The sequence below is a fragment of the Nipponia nippon genome, unplaced genomic scaffold (assembly GCF_047370975.1).
Source record: "Nipponia nippon isolate SJK-2023a ecotype South Korea unplaced genomic scaffold, ASM4737097v1 scaffold_6, whole genome shotgun sequence".
Lineage (NCBI taxonomy): Eukaryota > Metazoa > Chordata > Aves > Pelecaniformes > Threskiornithidae > Nipponia > Nipponia nippon.
This window is the reverse complement of record NW_028262380.1, coordinates 36,147,228-36,167,319: the sequence shown is the minus strand read 5'-3', so window position 1 is coordinate 36,167,319 and position 20,092 is coordinate 36,147,228. Positions and strand designations below refer to the sequence as shown.

Below are 20,092 nucleotides of genomic sequence, written 5' to 3'. Positions count from 1 at the left end.
ATGTTTGTCGCGGCTGAGTTAGTGGTAGTAAGGTACTGTGCTGAAAGTGTGTTCTGCTCTTCTTTTTATTCCTTTCTTGTCTTCTGACCCGTTGTTTTCAATGTTTTGGAGAACGTGCAGTGTAAAAACAATGAGAATAGATGCATGAGCAGATTTCTCCTCTGAAGGAAGCAAGCTGCGCTCTATAAAATTATATGTTTGTTTCCTGTATTTCTTTCGAGTGCTGAAAGAGGCGCCAGCTGCATCAGTAGGCATGAAACTAAAGCAGCGACAGCGCATCATGGCCAGGATGACACACATGGATAAGGCAGTGTCTTATCCCAGCCCATACTGCTGTTAGTGTCTATGGCTGGTGTCCTTTTTAATAATTTTTTTTTTTTTAATTTTTTTTTTCTGAAGTCCTAAAAGCTGTCTCATTGTTGATTTGGGCATACATTCTGGGCTCTAAAGTACCCCGAATTTTATAGAGAACAGCACGGTTAAACTGTTGTGATGCAGGAAGGACAACAAGGCTCAGAGGTGACAAGGAACTATAGAAAGGATGTAAAGGAAGAGAGTTATGAAAGGCAGGTGTAGGAAAATATGGTTTAAAGTGGGGTAATCCATTTAACGTGTTGAAAGTGTGTAACTGGCAGAAAGAAACAGAAGTGAAGTGTTTCATACTTGAACAGCTTAATTTTTGGTGATGACTGGTGATCTTTTGTCTTTAGTTTGATGTTGCCGCTAGATTTCATGGTTCTTTCATGTTGATGCACCTAGATGAAGAACTGTACCATCACCTTGCTGTGTCTGAGCAGGAGTCTTCCCACTGCAATAGATCTTGCTTCAAGTATTTCAACGGGAGTGTAGTAAAGTTGCAAGAGTTGTGCTCTCATAATACTTTACTAATTAGCATTGTTATATGTTTGAATGTTGTGCTTTACCAGAGCAGAGAGACTTAACATTGGATGTGACGGTGATTATGGAGTGAATGAGGAACTGAGCTAATTTTGGAGAGGAGTTTCCTGAAAATACAGTTGCAAATTAAGGATTGGTGGGAATAGATAGATGTTCTGAGAGATAATATAGTCTAACTGATCGAGATACAAGTTCTACTCTTGTACTCTTGTTTTGTAGAGTTCTGTCCAATAGATACCTGTAGGAGCCACCACTCTACACTATGACTTGGCTTCTTAGGCAAAAGGTGCTGAAGGAGTATGCTACTTTGCACTCTTGGTTCGTTTTAGGGTAGAAAGGGTGTCTGTAAGAAAATCTGAAAAAGTCAGTCATTATCTGTCAGTGACGATGATAACAAATATCACAATATAGTGTGTCTTGAATGCACTTGAGAAATTATGGGTCTCTTACAGACTAGATGAAAAGGAAGAATGCATGCTGTGATCGGCTTTCCACAGCATTTCACATGTTGCAACAGAAGAGAGTAACCAAGCTATAAAAAATGGTGGTTGTAGAAGGCCACGGGGACAGCTGTAGAAAAATAGATACTTAAAATATGTATTGTCATGGGAGACTTGAGATAAGTAATAAACTTCAGTTTTTAAAATGCTGTTCCCAATTGCTTTTCAGTATATCAAGGGATTATTCTTCAGCTTGTTTGTCAGAAGACCACTACCTTTTATAACTGTTTTTATCACTTTGTAGTATTTGTGGGTGGCAGTTTTCACTGAAATATGATTTCTTCTATTTTAGAAAAGTAATGAAATTGGATATGTTTCAACATTGAAAGTTCCTGTCCTGCAATATGGCTCTGCATATTTTTTTTTCCTCTCCTGGATCAGAGAAAAGACTCAAAACTTCTATTTATTGATTGATTGAAATGTTTTTTCTGAATAATTTAATTTAAAAGCCCTGAAATGACTTAGCAGAAGGCTTTTAACTTTATATTTCAGCATACTCGGTGAAGTGACTCAGTTTCTTTATAAACCTGAGGAAGTTGATTTGTGAAGCATTTGACTAGAAACTTGTATCAATTTTAGCCTTTTCTTTTGAAATGTTTTTGACACGGTGATGTAGGATGAGGTGTGCTTTCAGACAAGCAAAAGTATTCAACTTAAGTTGTTCTGCTATTACTATGTTATTAGTTCACTGTCACATTGCCAGGGAACTTTTTATAGTTTACTAAGCTGCCAAACAAGCAACTTCCATCAAAGTGGAAAGTAAGAAATAGTGGAGTCACATGATTACTTTGCATCAGGGCTTACACTGACAAATGAGATGTACTTTTGATATAAAAAGTCTGAAATCAGGATGTCTGGTAAAGAAGCTGCTCAGATTATCAGGTACATGACTTACTTTCCCCCTTTTTATTCAGTTATCCCTCTGGTAGATGTGAACTGACTCCTCTTTCCGCCCCAGCTTTTTCCCCACTTTCTCGTAACTGCTAAACATGGCTCATGCGTGCTCCCTCCTAGACCTCCAGGGACATCTGCTATAGTGAAACATCAGTAAAACTGGCAGCACACAAATGTTGTCAAAAAGAAAAGTCAGAATGGTAGAAGATAGTGTTGCCGTGGGACTTGCAATTACAGTAATCTTGGTTATCGCTTGTGGATGTGGTTTGGAATACCTTGTCATTTTTTAAGTTCACGCTGTCTCACTAGTCTGCTTGTTCTCTCTTATCTCTAGCTCTTCCGATCCTATAATTTACTTTCTGCAGTGTTGTTTAGTATTGTCTGTCTCTTGAAATCCAAAAATATTACCGCCTCCCTTTTTAACTCTGACTTTGGAGTGGAGACTGTTGAATTCCTATGTAAGGAAGGCTGGTTTCAGTCTGCAACAGCCTAGACAGTCAGATTATATGATAGTTTGTATAACCAAATCCACTGTTGAGAAACAGGTATTAGTTTGAGGTTTGTGTGTAGCTAGTAACCTGACTGACTGAGCAAATCCACTTACAGGCTTTGCCTTGCAAAGTGACCTCCAGTAACCTGTTAGGTGCAGATTTCTGTAATTTTGCCAACCTTACTTTCTTTGGCAAGAATTTAAAACCCAAAGAAGGAGATATGAAAACTATTACCCATCTAATTTTTCAGGAGAAGGGTGGAGGATTACGTTTTTCCTATCTTGGCGTGCCTTCCCCTTTTGCAGTTTTTGCTATTTATTGTTTTGTTTCTCCTTTCAGTGTTTGACTACAGCTATAGAGACTACATCCTGTCCTGGTATGGGCAACTCAGCAGAGATGAAGGGCAGCTGTACCAGCTGCTATCTGAAGACTTCTGGGAGATTGCCAAGCAGCTGCGACAGAGGCTGAGTCACATTGATGTAGTTAAAGTTGTCTGCAATGATGTAGTGAAAGCTTTACTCTCGCACTTCTGTGACCTTAAAGGAGCCAATGCCAGGTAAAAACAAAACTCTGCATTTCATTGGAATTTTCTGCTTCTCTCTTTACTTTCAGGTGTGCTATCTCAAAGCAATGAAGAGTGTAACGCTTTTGTAGGCAATTGATAAAGAAAACAGTTCAGGCTTATTACCAGTTTTAGAGATCAAGCAAGCTTCAGGGCATCCATAAGACCTGTGCAAGGAAACACTTGTCTTCCTTTTCTCAGAGTTCAGATTCACTGCTGTTTCAGTTTCATCCTTGAATCCTTTGCTCACGGTAGGAGGTGGGCTGCATGAGCAGTTCCTGCAAGTAGTGTGAACCTGCAAGGGAAATGGGAGGTGCTGTCAGAGCAGTCAACAGGCAAGAAGGTAGTTATTGCACTTTCCCCAGAATAGCACCAGAGTTAATTCCATTCAGTTTCCCATTTCTTCTAGCCCTGGGAGGCAAAGCCTCATGGTTTCTTTAAGTGGCCTGTCCTGCAGTAACAAGATTTTTCTACTGGAAAAATTGTTGGCTGAATTTTCTCCCTCGATTTCGGTTATCTTGCTAATTCCATGAATTTTCTTTTTGGCAAGGCTCTCTTTGCCCACTTAGAAAGGTCAGCTGTCCACTAAATGCTAGAGTTGCACCCAAATTGTAATTGCAAATGGGAACTTTTAATCTATGCAGTTCACAGATCTGAACGCACAGGTTGTGTAATTGTGTGTGGAATTTGGGCCTATGTCTGCACTTACCTGCATTTCAGTTATCCTAACTTGAAATATGCTTTGGTCATTCAGATTTAGACTATACATTTTGTTCTATGAAGTTGTTTTGCCTACAGTTAGATCCGCATATTTTTAACACCCCTTCAGAGAAAAAAGAGCAACTGTTTTCTGTTAGTGACCAGTCTGTGTTGCCATGCACACTTTTTTATGTTCTGGAGCAGAAGTTAGGGTTAATGTATTTGTGGTAGATGCCAGTTTTATGTAAGCTAATGTGTAGGAAATAAAGACAAAAAAGAAACCAAAAGGTGGTTCCATTCAAGAAAAGAAGTTAAGGTGTATGCACATTGCAGTAAATCTTGCATTGGATTCTAGATACTACTTTCTTTCGGCTCTGGAATGTGGTAGAAATCTGTCAGGTAAATCTCTTAAGTGTGCTCCCTGATTTTTAAGCATTATGCTTGCCCTGCCCTTCATCACAGTAAAGCGCTTGCTTTTGGGAAGAGTTTGATTTGAACAGTTAAAGGATGAGGATGGTATTTTTTTTTAAGTGTAAATGTTTTCCTGTTTGAAGCTGGGGACATAGAATCTACAATTGCAGAATTATTAATTATTATTAATGCTGATTCTTGATGAGGTTCCTTATCTACTGAGAATTACAACCACTTCCTTTAGGTCTTTGTTGCGTTGTTATTTCCACTATGTAGAGCTAAAATAACTTCTCTTGGGTATCTTCCAATTAACTTTTTTGCTTTGGAACGGTAAATGCACCTTAGTCAATGCTGGATAAGGCAGGCTGCATTAAGATGGTAATAAAAAAAAATCCTATCAAGAATTAATGTGATAGTGGGTTAAAAAAACCCAACAAATCCCACAGCTGTAACTGCAGATTTTGTATAGGTTGAAATTGGACCCATTGACTGTTTTTCACATACTGCAAGGCTGTGAATTTACAAGGAGGAAGGTCTGGTTTTAAGGTGCCCCACAGCTGATCAGTGGCATGATGCTGCATGATGCAAAATGTGAAGCACTGATATATCCTTGTGCTGCTCATCCAAACTGGCTCAAAAAGTCCAGGAAGCTTTATGGAAATTGCACAGGGCTCACGTTTTCTTGGCAGATGGAGAGAGGGCTTAAATGCTATGTATGTACTATGGCAAAGTCAGCAGAAATGTGACATTGTGCTCATACGCTACAGGTTGAATTTGTGCTGCCGGTGATGTGAGAATGCATGTAATAAACCTGGAAGCACAGCTGAAGACTCTGATACTGTTTTCTTTTTAAGGGAATTTGTGGTTTTAGGAATAATTTGAGTTTTGTACTACATTGCCTAGTGCTATGGAGTTCACTGTGCTAGAACCTGCTGACATTTTAAGCTATAGACTGAGAACTACAAAGTGTGTCACTTCTAGCTTGGAAGATAGTTTCTTGGAAAGCCTTCAATTTATTTCTATATTGCCACCGTTCAAACACAGAAAATTCTTCTTCCTAAGGTAAAGAACACAGATCTTCTTGATCTACTTTTGCTTTGTCAACATTTTAAAGATGGTAGTAAACTTAAATTGGCATTCATATGTTTCCCTCTGTGTCTCTAATACTGAATCCAGTTGGGTTTGGATGATAAATGCAGTGGAACAGACACTGTAATTAGAGCAAGGTATCTTTCCTGTTGTGATGCCTGTTGGAGCACCGCATCTCGTTTCCGCCGCTGAGTTTATACTGCAGCATGACAGCAAAGGGCATTTTGTCTGTTATCTGGTGGCTTACGAAGTTTTAAATACCTCTTGTACCCTCTCTGGAGGAGGTGCCACCTGAGCCACTTTGTCTCAGTTTTCCTATATGACAACAAATAAATCCACTAAAGTAATGGAAAGAAACCGTCTGTGCCCAGGAGGACAGAGATGTCTGTTTCTTCAGTGTGAAGTTCATGTGTTCTGTCGCTGGGTGCACGTCAGCCACAGAAATCCCTTTACTTTTCTGCTTTTGCTGACTAACTTCAACCTGTGATATCTGATAGATCAGGATGCCAAGGGGATGAAAATAGGCTGTGACCTTTCAGAATGAGGAAGTCCTTCCCTTTGCTCCTGCTTTCCCCTTGGCTTATCTTAGTCATCGTGAGGCTCCACTTAGTATAAATAGCTCAAGGTAAATGGCCAGCAGAGGCTAACAGATGAGGAAAAATGCTTCCCTGAATGAGGGAGAGCATGAGAAGAGGAGAGGCCGCTTCCATGCTGGCCAGTGGGAGGCGGGGAATCGGGAGGGGGAAGCCTGGCAGCGTTAAGTCCGTTTGTTTCCCCTTTCTTTCATTCTATCCCCTGGCTTGCTTTAACGGTGACTGTCCTTCCTGCGCCTGCCAGACACTTCTACAGGGTGAAATAAGGGCAGAGACACTCCTCTAGCCATGGGCAGAACAGTCTGGGTTGACACACAGCCATGCAAACTGTAGGCAAGACAACTCCCAACTTTTTCATTGTATAGGTGTCTCTGGGGGGTACCTTGAGGTCCAGTTGGGGCTCCAAAGGGTCCTGTCCGTTTTCAGTTACAAAATTTGTGGCAATTCAGAATATTCTAGATAGGAAACAATTTCATTCCTAATATTAGCGCAGTGTAGAAATGGAATATGATACTTAACCTGTGTCCAGTGTTAGCTAGTTCGTGAGTTTGAGATATGGAAGAAAAATCAGCCTTGGATTTATTGGTAGAAGCCACTGCTCTTTTTCCCTATGTTGTACCAAATCAGGAGCACATTTATAACAGGATTAGCCAAGTGCATCCTGCAGGCTAGACAGGGTAGTATTTGGCCATTCTTGTTTTATAGCAGTTTTTATCCCTTCATTCCTTTATATCTTGTTCAAGTGTCTTTCCTTGGCTACTTTAAGCAGAATATAAGAAAGCTGGATACTGGCAGTGCCATACTATGTGATCAAGGATGGACCGTGAGCTGAGTAAGGTGGTGTGTAACGCTGGAAACACTCATGTTGGTATGTGGGTGCAGTGTTGTCTGTGGTGGCAATGTACTTTCCAGGGGCTAGAATTACCTGATCCTGGGAATGTAGTCTTAACTCTGGTAACATGATTTGTTTGTTGAAAGGAAGAGGCAGCTATTCCTCTGGATGAAATGCACAGTCAGTATTGGAAGGACTTAGCAAAGTGAAAACAAATAGTAAGCGTCTTTCTGTGAAGCTGTCCACATGAGAGGAAGTTCTCTTACGCTTATTGTGGGCTAAGCACCACCACGTCAGATAGTACTGCAGAACTATTAACATTTGATAGGTAACACCCTGTGCTAGCGGTCTCTAAACGTCAGTGTAGGCAAAATGAGATTTGCCTACATGAATTAAGTAGGCAAATGGGATTTGAAGATAGTTAATCCTTGCCTCTTCTCGAACCTGCTGAGAAACAGTGCTTTTTCAACAAATCTCAGTGAGAAGAGGTCACAGTGACGCCGATTTTTCTCCCCCCGCCCCGTCTTTTGGTTGGGAGTGTTCTCTGTCTTTAACCTACTGCTGGGGCACCTTGATCCCAAAGGTAGAGGAAGAATTTGTTTCTGCAGATATGGATATGTGGTGCTGCAGGCTGCTTCTGGCAAGTTGATTGCTGCATGACATCTGATGGGATGCTCAGAAGTGTTTGTGCGTGTGTCTGTGTGTGCCTGGATTTGCAGCATAAGTCATGACTTAGCAAAATGGATGCTTGGGGGTTGCAGGCTACTCTCAGTGCTGATTCAGAACCCATATTTAAGGGCTCAAAGCTCTTGGGAAGTGCTGTGGGGAAATTACTGTTGAAATGATCAGTATGACAAGCAATTTGGGGATTTAAGTTCATATTGTACGTGTTTTGATAATATTCCTTTTGTTTCCTGTGTATTACTGACAGCGTAAGGAGAGAAGACAACTCACTTCTTAATTTTCTTGGCCCATGTGAATATACCTTTGCACGTATGGGATATATAACTGTTGTATTTTTTGTGACTACAGTATGTAGTGTGATAAGATACTCAGTAAAAATAAAAGGTGCTGACACCACAAACTGATCAAGAGCAGATTGATGCAAAGGGAATTTAAGCACTTGATATTTAACTTGGTTAATCCTATAGATGCATCCAAGTTGTCAGGATAGCTACTAAACACCTCCCACTTCTTGTTTGTGTTTTATAATTCTTTTGCCACCCACAAACCAGGAACACCAAGAACAGCTTATCACACTCAGCCTCTGGAAAGGAGTAGCAAGAGGATTAGTATGAAATTGTAGAGGTTCGTTGCAATGGGAGCAACTTTATGAAAGTGCTGAGAACAAAATAGCCACAAAAAGCCAAGGTCTGAGCACATCATTAAAGTTAACTCATGGGTAGCACCAGGTCTAAAGCTCACCATTGCCTTCAAGCTTCAGTGTGGGAAGTTTACGTTTCCCATTAATGATCGAGTATGACCTAGGCACCACGATAACTATTAGGAACTCCTGGTACTGATATGGTCATACCACAGCTTGTGAGCCATTCATACGTTCTTTCGGTCTGTTATCAACATGACATGTCAGATGCTTTTTCCTGAAAGAGGTAACTGTGGCATGTATAAATGATACGGTTATCTTCACAGTAAATATTAGGTAAAGTGATTTATAAAACTTGCTGATGTATCTTGATAAAAATAGAAGCTTGTGGAAATTTTGGTGTTGGCTTTGTCCTTATTTTTGTTGTGATTTTTGGGTTTAGTGTGGTTTGTTTTCAGAGGGTTTTTGTTTTGTCTGGGGATTTTTTTGTTTTGTTTTGTGTTTTTTTTAGTAGGTGCTTTTTTCAGGTGTGTTTATGATGCTGGCTTCTAAAGGTCTAAATTTGTTTCTTGTATTTCTTAGAAAATTCAAATAGATCGAGCAGTTTTCATTCTGCTGTGTTGTCAAGAAGCTTAGAGGGCTGAGGGTGATACAGGTGAAGAGATGCAGGCTGCATGTGCTTCTGGTAGTTCTCAGAATCAGTTTAATGAAAGCGCGTGGTGAGTGTTGAATGTACTGATTAAAGTCATTTAGAGTGAGTTGCACGTGCACTTCAGCTCACAATTGCACTGATTGAGACTTAAATGTAACTCTGCAAGACTCTCTCTTGAAAGACTAATTAAAGAAATAGCAAGGCTGAAGGGAACATTTTGTGATTTATTTATTTATTTAAAGAGAAAGGTTCCTTACGTAACTTCCTGTAGTGTTGTTGTTAATGTTTTTATGGACTCTTTGGCTTTTTTTTTCTTTTTGTTTTAGATATCATTTATTTGCTTGCTTCCTATTTTCAAAGCAGACAGATTTCTGTTGTTTGTCATCATTAAGTTCCTGGTCATGCATGTCTCCTAATCAGTGTACTTATTTTGAGGTCTCTTGACCTTGAACCAGTGGTACTGCCAACCCCAAACCTGCCAAGTCCCAAGTTGCATGGGCATTGTAAATTATAACTTTGAGGTTGGCTTTTAATTTTTTTTTCACTCCTTTTAGCATTCATTTTTAAGCTCTTCCATTCCGTCACGAGGGTTGAGACTGTATAAAAATAAAGACAATGCTTCGTGTCAGGAGCATATACCCAACCACAAATACCAGGAGTCTTTTAATACTCCTGACTGTAATGAGCCTTTACAATACAGGGAGTTACCAGATGGTCCTAATTAAAACTGTGATTATCTAGAGTAGATCCTAGACAAAACGAGATATTTCCATGAGGTCCCTGTATTGAGAAACCTGGAAGCCCAGTCATAGATAATGGTCTGGTATTACAGAACTGCTGTGGGTCCTGCATTCCTGAGAAATGAGGAATTGTTATTAAAGAGCTGTGGATATTGGCTCAGAGTTGTTTAGTTATAGCATGGAAAGGAAAAGATATTTCTATAACATTGGTAATGTTTTAACTGCTTGTCTTCAGGAATACCAAAGCAAATCTGCTGTTCTGCTTTCCTTTATAAAGTGCTGGATGAACTTGCAAGTTTGCAGCAGTAAGGGGTAGAGTCGTAGTGTCAATAGTGTTCAGGGGGATACACATTCAGTAATTGCATGAAGCAGTCTCAGAGCAGGGAATAGTTACAGTAGGTGTCAGTTGATCCCAAAGAAAAGTACTGCTTGGAACAGACCCAGTACAAAGCAATTCTCTTTGGCAAGCCCTCCCTATGGATCTAATTCACAGACCGCTGCCTGATCTTCCACTGGCAGCATAAGGAAATCCCTTTGCTTTCTGACGCTATGAAATAGCATTGGATAGTGTTAAAAATTCAGAGCAGGCTTAAAGATTTCAAAAAATGAAAATTATGGAAAAGAAACTTAGGCAAGGTTAAGGCTGGCTTTGTAGCTCATGGGGGAGTGAAGAGGGATATGACCTGTAAGCATGCTGTGTAAAGCATGAGTCCTGTCTACTGTTTTAAATCACTGAAGTCACCTGCATCTTGATACACCAATATATGTCACTATTACTTCAGTCTTGATTGTTCAAGAAGACACAAATGAATTAAGTTGCCACTTGCCGTTATTTTTCTATTGCCTAAAGCAGATGAAATGAGCCTGGTTTACAGAGCTTGTATCATGCCTGTTTTGGAACTGTTTGCTAGAGTGCCACATTTATATTAGTTCACTGCACACAGTTGTGCTCAGAATTTATGGATAATTGGCTGGGCTTTCAAAGCTCTCTCTAAAAATATCTGCACACAGTTTTAGTTAAGAGTTTTCTGTGATTATCAAGTGACCTTTTGTTTGGAAAAAGCCAACCACACAGTCCTAATAACCCGTGTTAAATTGGATAGGAAGAGAAATAATGCCTATGTTACTATTTGGGTTATTTAATAGTGCTTAATATCTTTATTGACACTGGAGAGATGTAGCACCAGTCTGCTTTGTGTACATGTGTGTGGATTGCAGTTAAGTTTCTGCTTTTCCTGTTGGTCTCTGCAGAATGAACAGTGCCTTTCTTTACCCTTGATCACATTCCCACAGAGTTGGAGATGTAGGTTTTATATCAAGCCTTAAGAATGTGCCTGATCAGGACATCTTAGCTCCTGTTCCAGGATAGTGAACAGACATGGTTTGGTAGCTGAGCAGTGGTGTTAATACTTCTGTGATTGCTCACTGCGCCTTTTTTTTTTTTTCATGGGTATCAGTGAAGGGGAAGCCCAGGTTACAAGGGATGCTGTTTTCTGGGCAGACCTTTCATTGACGTGCTATGTTTTCCCTGCAAGCTGATCAATGGTTATATTAAGGCAAATCAAAGTGTAATGCTTCATGTATAAATGCAAAGGAGGATATAAGCCTGGATGTCTTGTCTGTTTTACCACTGGCATATTGATTTATTTTGTAGCTGTTAGGCCTCCCCCCAAGCTTCCTCTCCTGCTTTCAGTCTCCCCTTTATTTCTCTTGCTCAAACAGCAATGAAAACTGCAGGATTTGTTAACACAACTGTTTGGCACTGATATGCAAGGCTTGTTTAGAGTTGAATTTCCTGAAGACTTTGTTTCTTTATTCTTTTCATAAGAATTTGGTGGTGTTCTGTGCCTTCCCTTTTGCTTTTTAGGTCACATTTTAGGCACAGTTTAGCTAGGAAAATGATTGAAAGAACCTTCTAGAGATTGAAAGTCTCTTCTAGAGTCTCATGTCTTCTTAAGTAATGGCGATAACTCCAGAAAAAATTGAAACTCTTTTTAAATGGCCTGTCAACTGGAGAGTATGCAACTCCGCTCCCCCCTTGCATTCCTGTAGGCAGAAACAGATTAGATAAATTAGAAGGGTAAGAATCAAATATTGTCTTTCTACTTGCTTATTCTGTTCCACTTTCCCTTTGTGTTCTGTTGACTGTATATCAGAAGAATCCTGGCATAGGTCCACTCAGCCAAGCTGTATATGCTGGCTGTTAACTGGGAATAAATTTGTGCAATAGGGAGACAGATTATGAGAAATGACTTCTCTTGCATGGATGATAGTATAGGTGCAGTTAATGCTCCAGCGTGTTTGCAGTCCCAAACAGACTGGCATTCCTCAGGAGACTTGTAGAGAGATATTGAAGGCAAAGAAGACTAATCTCAGTTTAGTGAAATTTTACGTGCATTATGGCTCTGTTTCGTGCTTTGCACATGTTATGGAAGTATAGCTTGATCTAATCAGTATGCGGGATGTCCCACAAATAAGGCAAGAGTGTCCAGAAAGGATGGGGTTTGTGTGTTCACAGGCAAAAAAAGCAATCGCCACTTGCTCTTAAATCTAACTCTGTATCATTTATGTTAATACACAGGAATCGGTTGTTAGGAGAGGTTAGTTTATTGCTAGTCAACTGATGTTCAGTGTAAGTCATCCTGTTTGCCAGCGTTTTGTGTATGCTTCCAGCTGTGTTTCTAAGTGGCTGACTTTGGGTGGACCAACCTGTCCAAAAAAGGAAGACTTTACTTCCCCAATAAGAGGTGGCTGTACATAAATGACCCAGACTTTCTGTCTGCCCTTAGTCTGCCTGGGACATGTCTGGTTTTGGATAAATAATGAATGCCTTTAGGGAGAGCGTGTGATGGGGAATGTTTGATGCAGTGTAGAGAAGGCAGTAGGATATGTCTGGAATATGCAAGAGGAATGGAAATGCACTGAGGAAAATAGCTAGGTATTCAGCTGCCAGAGAAAACAGATCCTACCAGAAAAAAAAGATGAACAGCTTTCTGAGCTCAGTCAGCTGTACCACCTGCGCTGGTTGATAATGAAGATTACACATTATCTTCATAAACCACTGCTTCTCAGAAGAACAGAGTATTTACATCCAAGCTGTTCCAAGGGACTTGTTTTGAAATTTGCCTTACTTGTAACAGTTGAAATCCCCTCCATGATCCACATTTGAAAACGAAACGCTTGATTTGGGATTGAATAAGAGGCTTCAGTCAAATTGAAACCAAATGTCATCTTTACATTCCTGTTGTTCTGAAAATTAATTAAAAACCTAATTTTGATCACCTTGAGACAAATGACTTGTGTTATTATAACAACAGAATTAGAGCTGTTCTTAGAGTATTGTTACTATTCCAACCTATTTGTTCCCACCTGGACCGACTAGCAAAAATCAGTCATTACACAATGCTGCCTGTCACTAGTGGCCATATAGCAGTGTCTAACTAAAAACTTTTGATTTGACTATATACAGTTCTTGGCCACTTCTTCACGTTCAGAGGCAATGGGCTTGCATCAGCTCTGTGAGTAACAGTCAGTTGACTCTAACCAGGTCAGCAACTAGCAGCTCTGGGAAGGAAGCAGACGTTATAGACGATGGGAGGAGGCACTGGTATGAGACGTGGCAGATCTGAGCCTTGGTAACTCCTTAGAGCCTTCTGCTGAAGACCAGTCCTGGCTGCCCTTGGAAATTACCGTGGCACCTCTCAAGTGACACTGCCTCTGTCTGCTGTAACCGCTGGCATGGCCACATTGCTGTTAAACTGTAAATCTGCAGTTGGAGCACATCAGGCACATGGCCACGAAAGAACTGCTAGGGCACCTCGTCTCTGCTTCTACATCTGTTTTTCTATAAAGAAAAGGTGCTGCTGTGACCTACACTAAGGAGTTCTCTTGGCATGGCAAGTCAAACATGTTCTGAGAAGTCTGGAAAACCATTGGCACCTGTGAGGAGGTGAACTGGTCAGTATTGGGCACAAAATCAAGGCGAGAGAGGTCTGCTCCCTGTTTCTTTCAGAGTTGTGATCAGAAGAGCTGTTTGTGGGGAGTCTGCAAACAACGCAGACTGTGTTATCATGGGCTTGCTCATCCAGCAGCACACTGCCGTGCCTGTTCAGTGGTGCACAGCGCCCACCCAGTACTTCATGCTGCAGCGGAGGCTTAACCACCCCTTCGCTGTCAGCTCTGAAAGACTCTGTCTTGCCATCTTCCCAAAATGCACCTACCATGATTGCCAGGAGCAGGGAGCACCTATTTGTCTGTTTGGTGGCAGGAAAAGGAGTATATTAGTATAATATGTTACTATATAGTATTGCACACTATACCTGTCCTAACTCCGGGCCTGACATACTTTCTTTAAGTTAGGAGCCTAATTCTTTCATGAAGTGCAAAGTGAAACCAGCAAGAAACTTTGGATTTCTTCCACCCATTAGTATCAAGCTGGCATAACCCTTACAGTTAGTGAGCTGATGATAGTCAATGCCTTCCTCAGCAGGCTGAAAACAATTCTGGCTGAGAGTATTCTCCTGCTCCTTCTTGAAGCTGAACCAGAATTAGCCAGAGGCAAGGATCTGACTCCACCAAAGGCAAGCAAGATGGACCCTGACTCTGAAGTGTTTAGGATGATGGAGGAAAACTGTGACTTTGTTCCCTAGTTATTTTTTTTAATCTGTGGTGACTTATTAGTATATAACATGAGCATATTCCAGCTTCAGCCTGCTGATCAGAGGACTCGTCTTGAGGCAAGTTGTCTTGTCTCTTCTCTGAATGGTTATGTGATCTCACCATGCATGAGATGCTCAGATCCAAGCAAGTGTTGTTACTTGATTTGGCCAAGAGGTGACTCACCAAATCTGTGATCTGTCCGAGAGGTGACTCGGAAGGGACTTGGAAGATGCAAGTTCAGACTGAGTGGCCTAAATTCCAGGGCCTCTCACCCGCTCTGGGCTGAGCATGCTGCCCACAGGGGTATTGCCACAAAGGTGGGGTTGCACACACATGCTGAGCCCCTACAGTTTCATGCTTTCCGGTTTCATGCTTTATGTACCCCACTGACACTGGTAACAATATGGTTGGTTCTCACTTGTTGAATTACTGAGGGGACTTGTCTGGCCAAGTTTCTTTGCACTTTGAGAGTCAATTCACCTTTCTCTGTTTGCCATCACAATTCCACCCTCTTTCTAAATCTGTGGGTGGGTTTTTTTAATCTTTTTTTCTAAATTGATTTTCCACTTATAATGTAGGTGGCTGCTAATGCCAAGTCTGTTACTATATAGGTATCTTGCACAGACCAATTTGATGTAGCCTGCAGGTGGCAAGTTGAAAACTGCTGTTCTAGGAAAAGTCAGGTCAAACAGGCCAGTTTTTTACGGGGAGATTTATTTGCCAGTAACAGAGGAAAGACGTTAACTTCAGTATCTAACAGCTAGACCTGTTTCTCAAACTAGATACGATCCCAAATCCTCTGCTTAAAGGTTCAGGCCTATAGTTTGCTCCACAAGAATGTATTTGCTTCTTGAATTTGTCTTGTCAATTGTTCTGGAAAAACGGGACAAGATTTCACTCTAAGTTCAATGATGGAACAATTGGGTTTTTATTCAGAGAAACTTTTTTGCTCCCACTTGCTGGGCTCTCTCTATTTGATGCAGTTTTAAAATACTGTATTTCTGTTTTGGCAGGTGAAAGCATTGACAGGGCAAAGAAATTTGGAAATTTATCTTAACATCATTAAGAAAAATTAGCGGGATTTGAAAAATATCCATGGTTTAAAGTGTTTCTTTACTGAAGTTACTTACCTGGTAATGGATTTTGGATATTTTATCAATTAGTGACTAATCACATACCTCTTGTATCATAAGTTCTCTCTCTTTTTCCCTTTCTTTCCTCCCCGCCCCCCCCTTAGGCAGGAAGATCCACCAAAACCTTTTTTGCTGCACCAGTGCTTGAGGAGCTCTGATGAAGAAGTAAGATTCCTGCAAAAATGTTCTCAAATTCTGGTGTATTGTCTCCTACCCTCCAAGGATGTCCAGTCTGTCAGCTTGCGCATAGTCCTTGCAGAAATACTTGCAACAAAAGGTAGATCAAAGATCAGAGATGATTAACCATTTGCACCTGTAAAATATTAGTAATTACAGACTTCATTATGTATAAATCTTCATGCTCTGCTTTTAAATGCTGAAATGTAATTCTGTGATAACCAGTAAGACACTTCATATTCTCAAAATCAAGCATATACTTACTTGACTCTCCTGACTTGATGCCAGGCTGTTTAGCACTTTTCAGGATAAAACACAATTTGTCTATTCCATTCTTCTATTTTTTTTCAAAGAGGAACGCTTTTGTGGTCTTCCATGGCATTACTTTTAGTGATTATATGAATAATTCCGGCCTTTTATATTTTATTCAGCTACACAGAATCCATACACTTAAGCATGTGGTTATAACTGAATCATGATACCAGGTTTAATTAATTTTTTTTAGACTTTGATTTATTCAGTGTGTTTTTTTTAATTGAGGGGTTTCTATTTTGCTTTTTATTTTATCAGCTACACTTTAATCTGATTATAAATATACTAGTCATTTTTTATGTCACTGAAGTAAAATTCAGAAATTATGAAGTCTCAAGTATATTATGCGATTCAGTTTACTTTTGATTTTCATTTATAGTGGCTGTAATGTCATAGCCTTCAAGACACACAGCAGAAAGAACAAAAACACTTGAAATTTTCCAAATAGAGCTCAGCTTTGTCAATGTACATCAATTTGGGTAATAGAATAAACAAACGGTTTTATCAGGAAGGTACATCCAATCTCAAATGTACTATGTAGTCCAGGAGACTGGTTTTGGATTTTTATCAACTTGTATATTTATTTTTGCCTTTTATCTGCAATATTCTTTTGAAGGACAGCAGTTTATTCTTCAGCATAAGGATTTTGTTTTAAAATATTTTTCTTCTCCAGTACTGAAACCAGTGGTGGAACTGCTGAGTGATCCAGATTATATTAACCGAATGCTACTCAGCCAGCTGGAGTACAGAGAACAGATGAATGAGCATCAGAAGAAAGACTACACATATGCTCCTTCTTATGAGGAGTTCATCAAGCTCATTAACAGCAGCTCCGATGTTGAGTTCCTGAAACAACTGAGGTATTTAATGTTTCACTGTATCTCATTCAAAACTAAACATGCTTCTGTTGCCAGCCCATTACTGAGATTTGAATGAACTGTGATTTTTTTTTTTTTTTTTCTTTTTAAATTCAATTTTAGATTTATTTTTCTTTTGGTGAAGCAGAGACAGTAAGGATGATAAGCCACAACATTTGTTAAATCTCTAATATAGTAAGCTTTTTAGTTTGGTGGCAGAAAATGTTAAAAAAAAAAAAAAATAAAATCCGCTTAGTTAGTATACTGGAGATTACTGTATTATTGAAAGGCATACCGGAACCTTCTTTTACAGCTTGCCTCTGTGGAGTTCGATGAAATAATATGTTCAATGTCCACTAGTGTGTGGTTATCTCCTCATTATCTTTATGAAGTATGGCTGGCCATGGTGGTCTGGTGACTGTGAACTGTAGTGACCCTTTGGACACTGGGTGTTCAGAGCAGTTTGCTGTGATTCTGTGACATGGAAAGAGGCGTTTGAGTTCCAGCACATTTTACCACTGGGTCAGAGGTTTTCCTGGGCAGTTGCAGGGAGGTGTTTCCCAACTGCATCCTTCTTAAACGTGTCAATGTACTCTGAAGAATTCCTTAGAGACAGAAGGAAAACACTGAGCTCCTACATATCATGAATTTGTTTGATGTTCCTGTTTTCTAATGCAAATAGCACCTGCTTACTTTCATTCTGATTCCCTCCCCTTACAAAAATCTCATCTCTTTTTCCTTCCATCTTTCATCATAACATAAGATACCACTTGCAACTCAAGCCTGCTTGCCCAAGTACAAGATGCTTGTTTGCCTTATCTTTATAGCTGAGCTAGTTCTCCTCTGATTTCTGATTTAAGAGAAAGGATAAGGAATAAGTGACTGGGGAGCAGGCATACTACTGTTGTAGGATCTCCCTAGATGTCCTCGAGTTGGTTTTGTTGAGCATGTCAAAGCTTTGGAGGACTGTTGAAGCCATTTCCAGAGTGTTTGTCCTAATCTGTTTGCCACCAACCAGAACTGGTATTTTTTCCTCTTCCCTGACTCCCTTCAACTACTGCTGCAGGTCAGCTTTCTCCCTTCCTGAATGGCTGCAGCACCATCTGAAAGACACGAGCACATCGATCCCATTTGCACTCCGTGTCATCTGTTGCGACCCAGACCTTCTATTAGACTTGGCTTGATCAGGCCAAGCGATGGTTTACCGAGATGGAGTATGTGGGCTGCATAAATAAGTTCTTACTTTCGCTATTCTTCTCTTTGGTTCTGAAACCACTTGAGTTTCTGAGATAGAAAAATGCATTTAGGTGACGGTGAAATGATTTTGTTGCTTGGCTACTTATTGTTCATCTGCTGTAAAATTTGCTCTTTACTCTAGGCCAGTGTGCCTTTCCTGAGAGCAGAAATTAGTCTCTATTAGACTCTTATCTAAAACCTAATTGACATCATATTTATTAGCATAATCGCACTAATGGATCTGCTTGTTTCAAAAGAAACACAACTCTTCTGTTGTTGTTGTTCAGGCACATTAATGCTCAATGTGCTCTCTTTTTAGCTGATAGGTCACTTTAAATTGTGTTCTTCAATATCAGATAGCAAATTTGCTTTATGAAATAATGTGGTTTTGGCTGCACTTAGGTTTTCCCTTTCTAGCCTGTGGAGTCCAACTGCCATCATCTTGAAATGTGTTCCTCTACGCCCTACGTAATGTTGATCAGTCTGAGCTGATCAGTATTTGAATGGAAAATGTCTGAGAATGTATCTTCTTTTCAAAAAGAAATAGTATTTGATTTTGGAGGCAGCTTTCTTCCTTCCTCTGCTTGCATAGGGCCAGTCTCTGGGAAGGTGGTGAAAGAGCGTTCCCCTGTGGGAGGAAGGATTCCTGTTCTGTTTGGTCTCCAGCACTGCGAGCACCTAGAGAGAGATGGGCCAACCTGTAGTCATCTCAAAGTCACGTGCCAGTGAAAGTTTTCAGATTTATGTCAAGGAAACCAAACGGTGGTCCCTATATGGATGAAAAAAAGGGTGATATTTTAGGTGAACAAACTAAATGGTATTTCAGGTTGTAATTCACAACAGTGAACCACAGGGAAAAATCTATGAAGAAGGAATTAAAGAGGAGGAATCAAATAAGCCATTGTGCAGTTATCACTGAGAAACACTGTTAGAGTCTGTTGGAGTGATGGGAGTAGGGAGAATGCTTCCAGTTCTCTCCCTACAGCAAATAAATTACTGTCATGTTGTACTTAAACAGGTTTCCCAGTTAGATACTATACTGGGTAATAATATTCTGTTTATCCAAAATTCCTTTTTGTGGTTTTATTTGAAAATAATTTTTCAGTGCATCTTCTAAGCCAGCGCATGGCATTCATGAACTGTAAGCCTCCTCCTGTTACTCCTAATGTTGCCATGTGATGTCTTGGTAAAGAACAGATATAAGCAGTAACAATTTTCTGTGTAGGCTTAGCTTCGAGGGAAATTTATCCCAAGGCACTACAGTTGCTGGGAAACTTTCTTTTTTTGAATCATCCCTGCCATGCTTTGTCTTTGCAGATTAATTACTATCTATTTATTAAAATAAACATAAAATACCTTGCTCAATGAAAGAGGCCATGAGGCACTGATAAACAATTCCTCAGACTGACCATAGTCAAGAACACTCGGACTCCTGGGTGCTCCTTGATGTATGCACGTGACATTACAGGAGAGGGGTCCCATAAGGCATCCTTCCAGGCTGATTTCATTAAAAGAATTCTGCTAGGCTTTCTGGTGGTTAGAACCAGATATTTGTTATGGGGTAAGTAAGGAAAAATCCCCAGCTGGATCAGTGGAAACCTGTGGGTGAAGGGTGTTGTTGCTCTTGGCCAGGAAATCAGAAGAGAGTGGGAGGCTGTGTGTGTTGGATCTCCTTGTAAGCAAGTGTACCAGCTCTCTGCCTTGCAAATAGCTCTTCCTGAAAGGCTAGTAATGGTACTAGGAATTTTTAAATCTTTTTTTCTCTCCTTGCTTAGAAGTGTTACCTTAAGAAGAAATATTGTGTTGATTTTCTGCATTGCTTTTGTGGATTTTATTTTTAGAACTTACTTAAATGATGCAGAAGCTACTTATTAATTTTGGAGACACTTTTGAATTTGCTATTTATTACTATCTGTAGTGGACTTCTAACATCTGGTCATTATATCTCCTAGCAGAACTTCTCTCTATTGCTTTGTGGAAACATCCGTTTCATTTTTATAAGGGACATTTGGGGAGCTGATGTTTGTTTTCATA

General features: G+C 40.1%; 1 protein-coding gene across 1 annotated transcript in view; it reads left to right on the top strand.

Annotated features, from left to right (window-relative positions):
• Positions 1 to 20,092, top strand: part of SNX25 (sorting nexin 25) — an 88,739-nt gene that overhangs the window by 19,212 nt on the left and 49,435 nt on the right. The window contains exons 3-5 of the mRNA XM_087735978.1: positions 3,122 to 3,338; positions 15,581 to 15,753; positions 16,639 to 16,825. Coding sequence (XP_087592104.1) covers positions 3,122 to 3,338; positions 15,581 to 15,753; positions 16,639 to 16,825 — 577 coding nt within the window. The remainder of the gene's footprint in view (positions 1 to 3,121; positions 3,339 to 15,580; positions 15,754 to 16,638; positions 16,826 to 20,092) is intronic.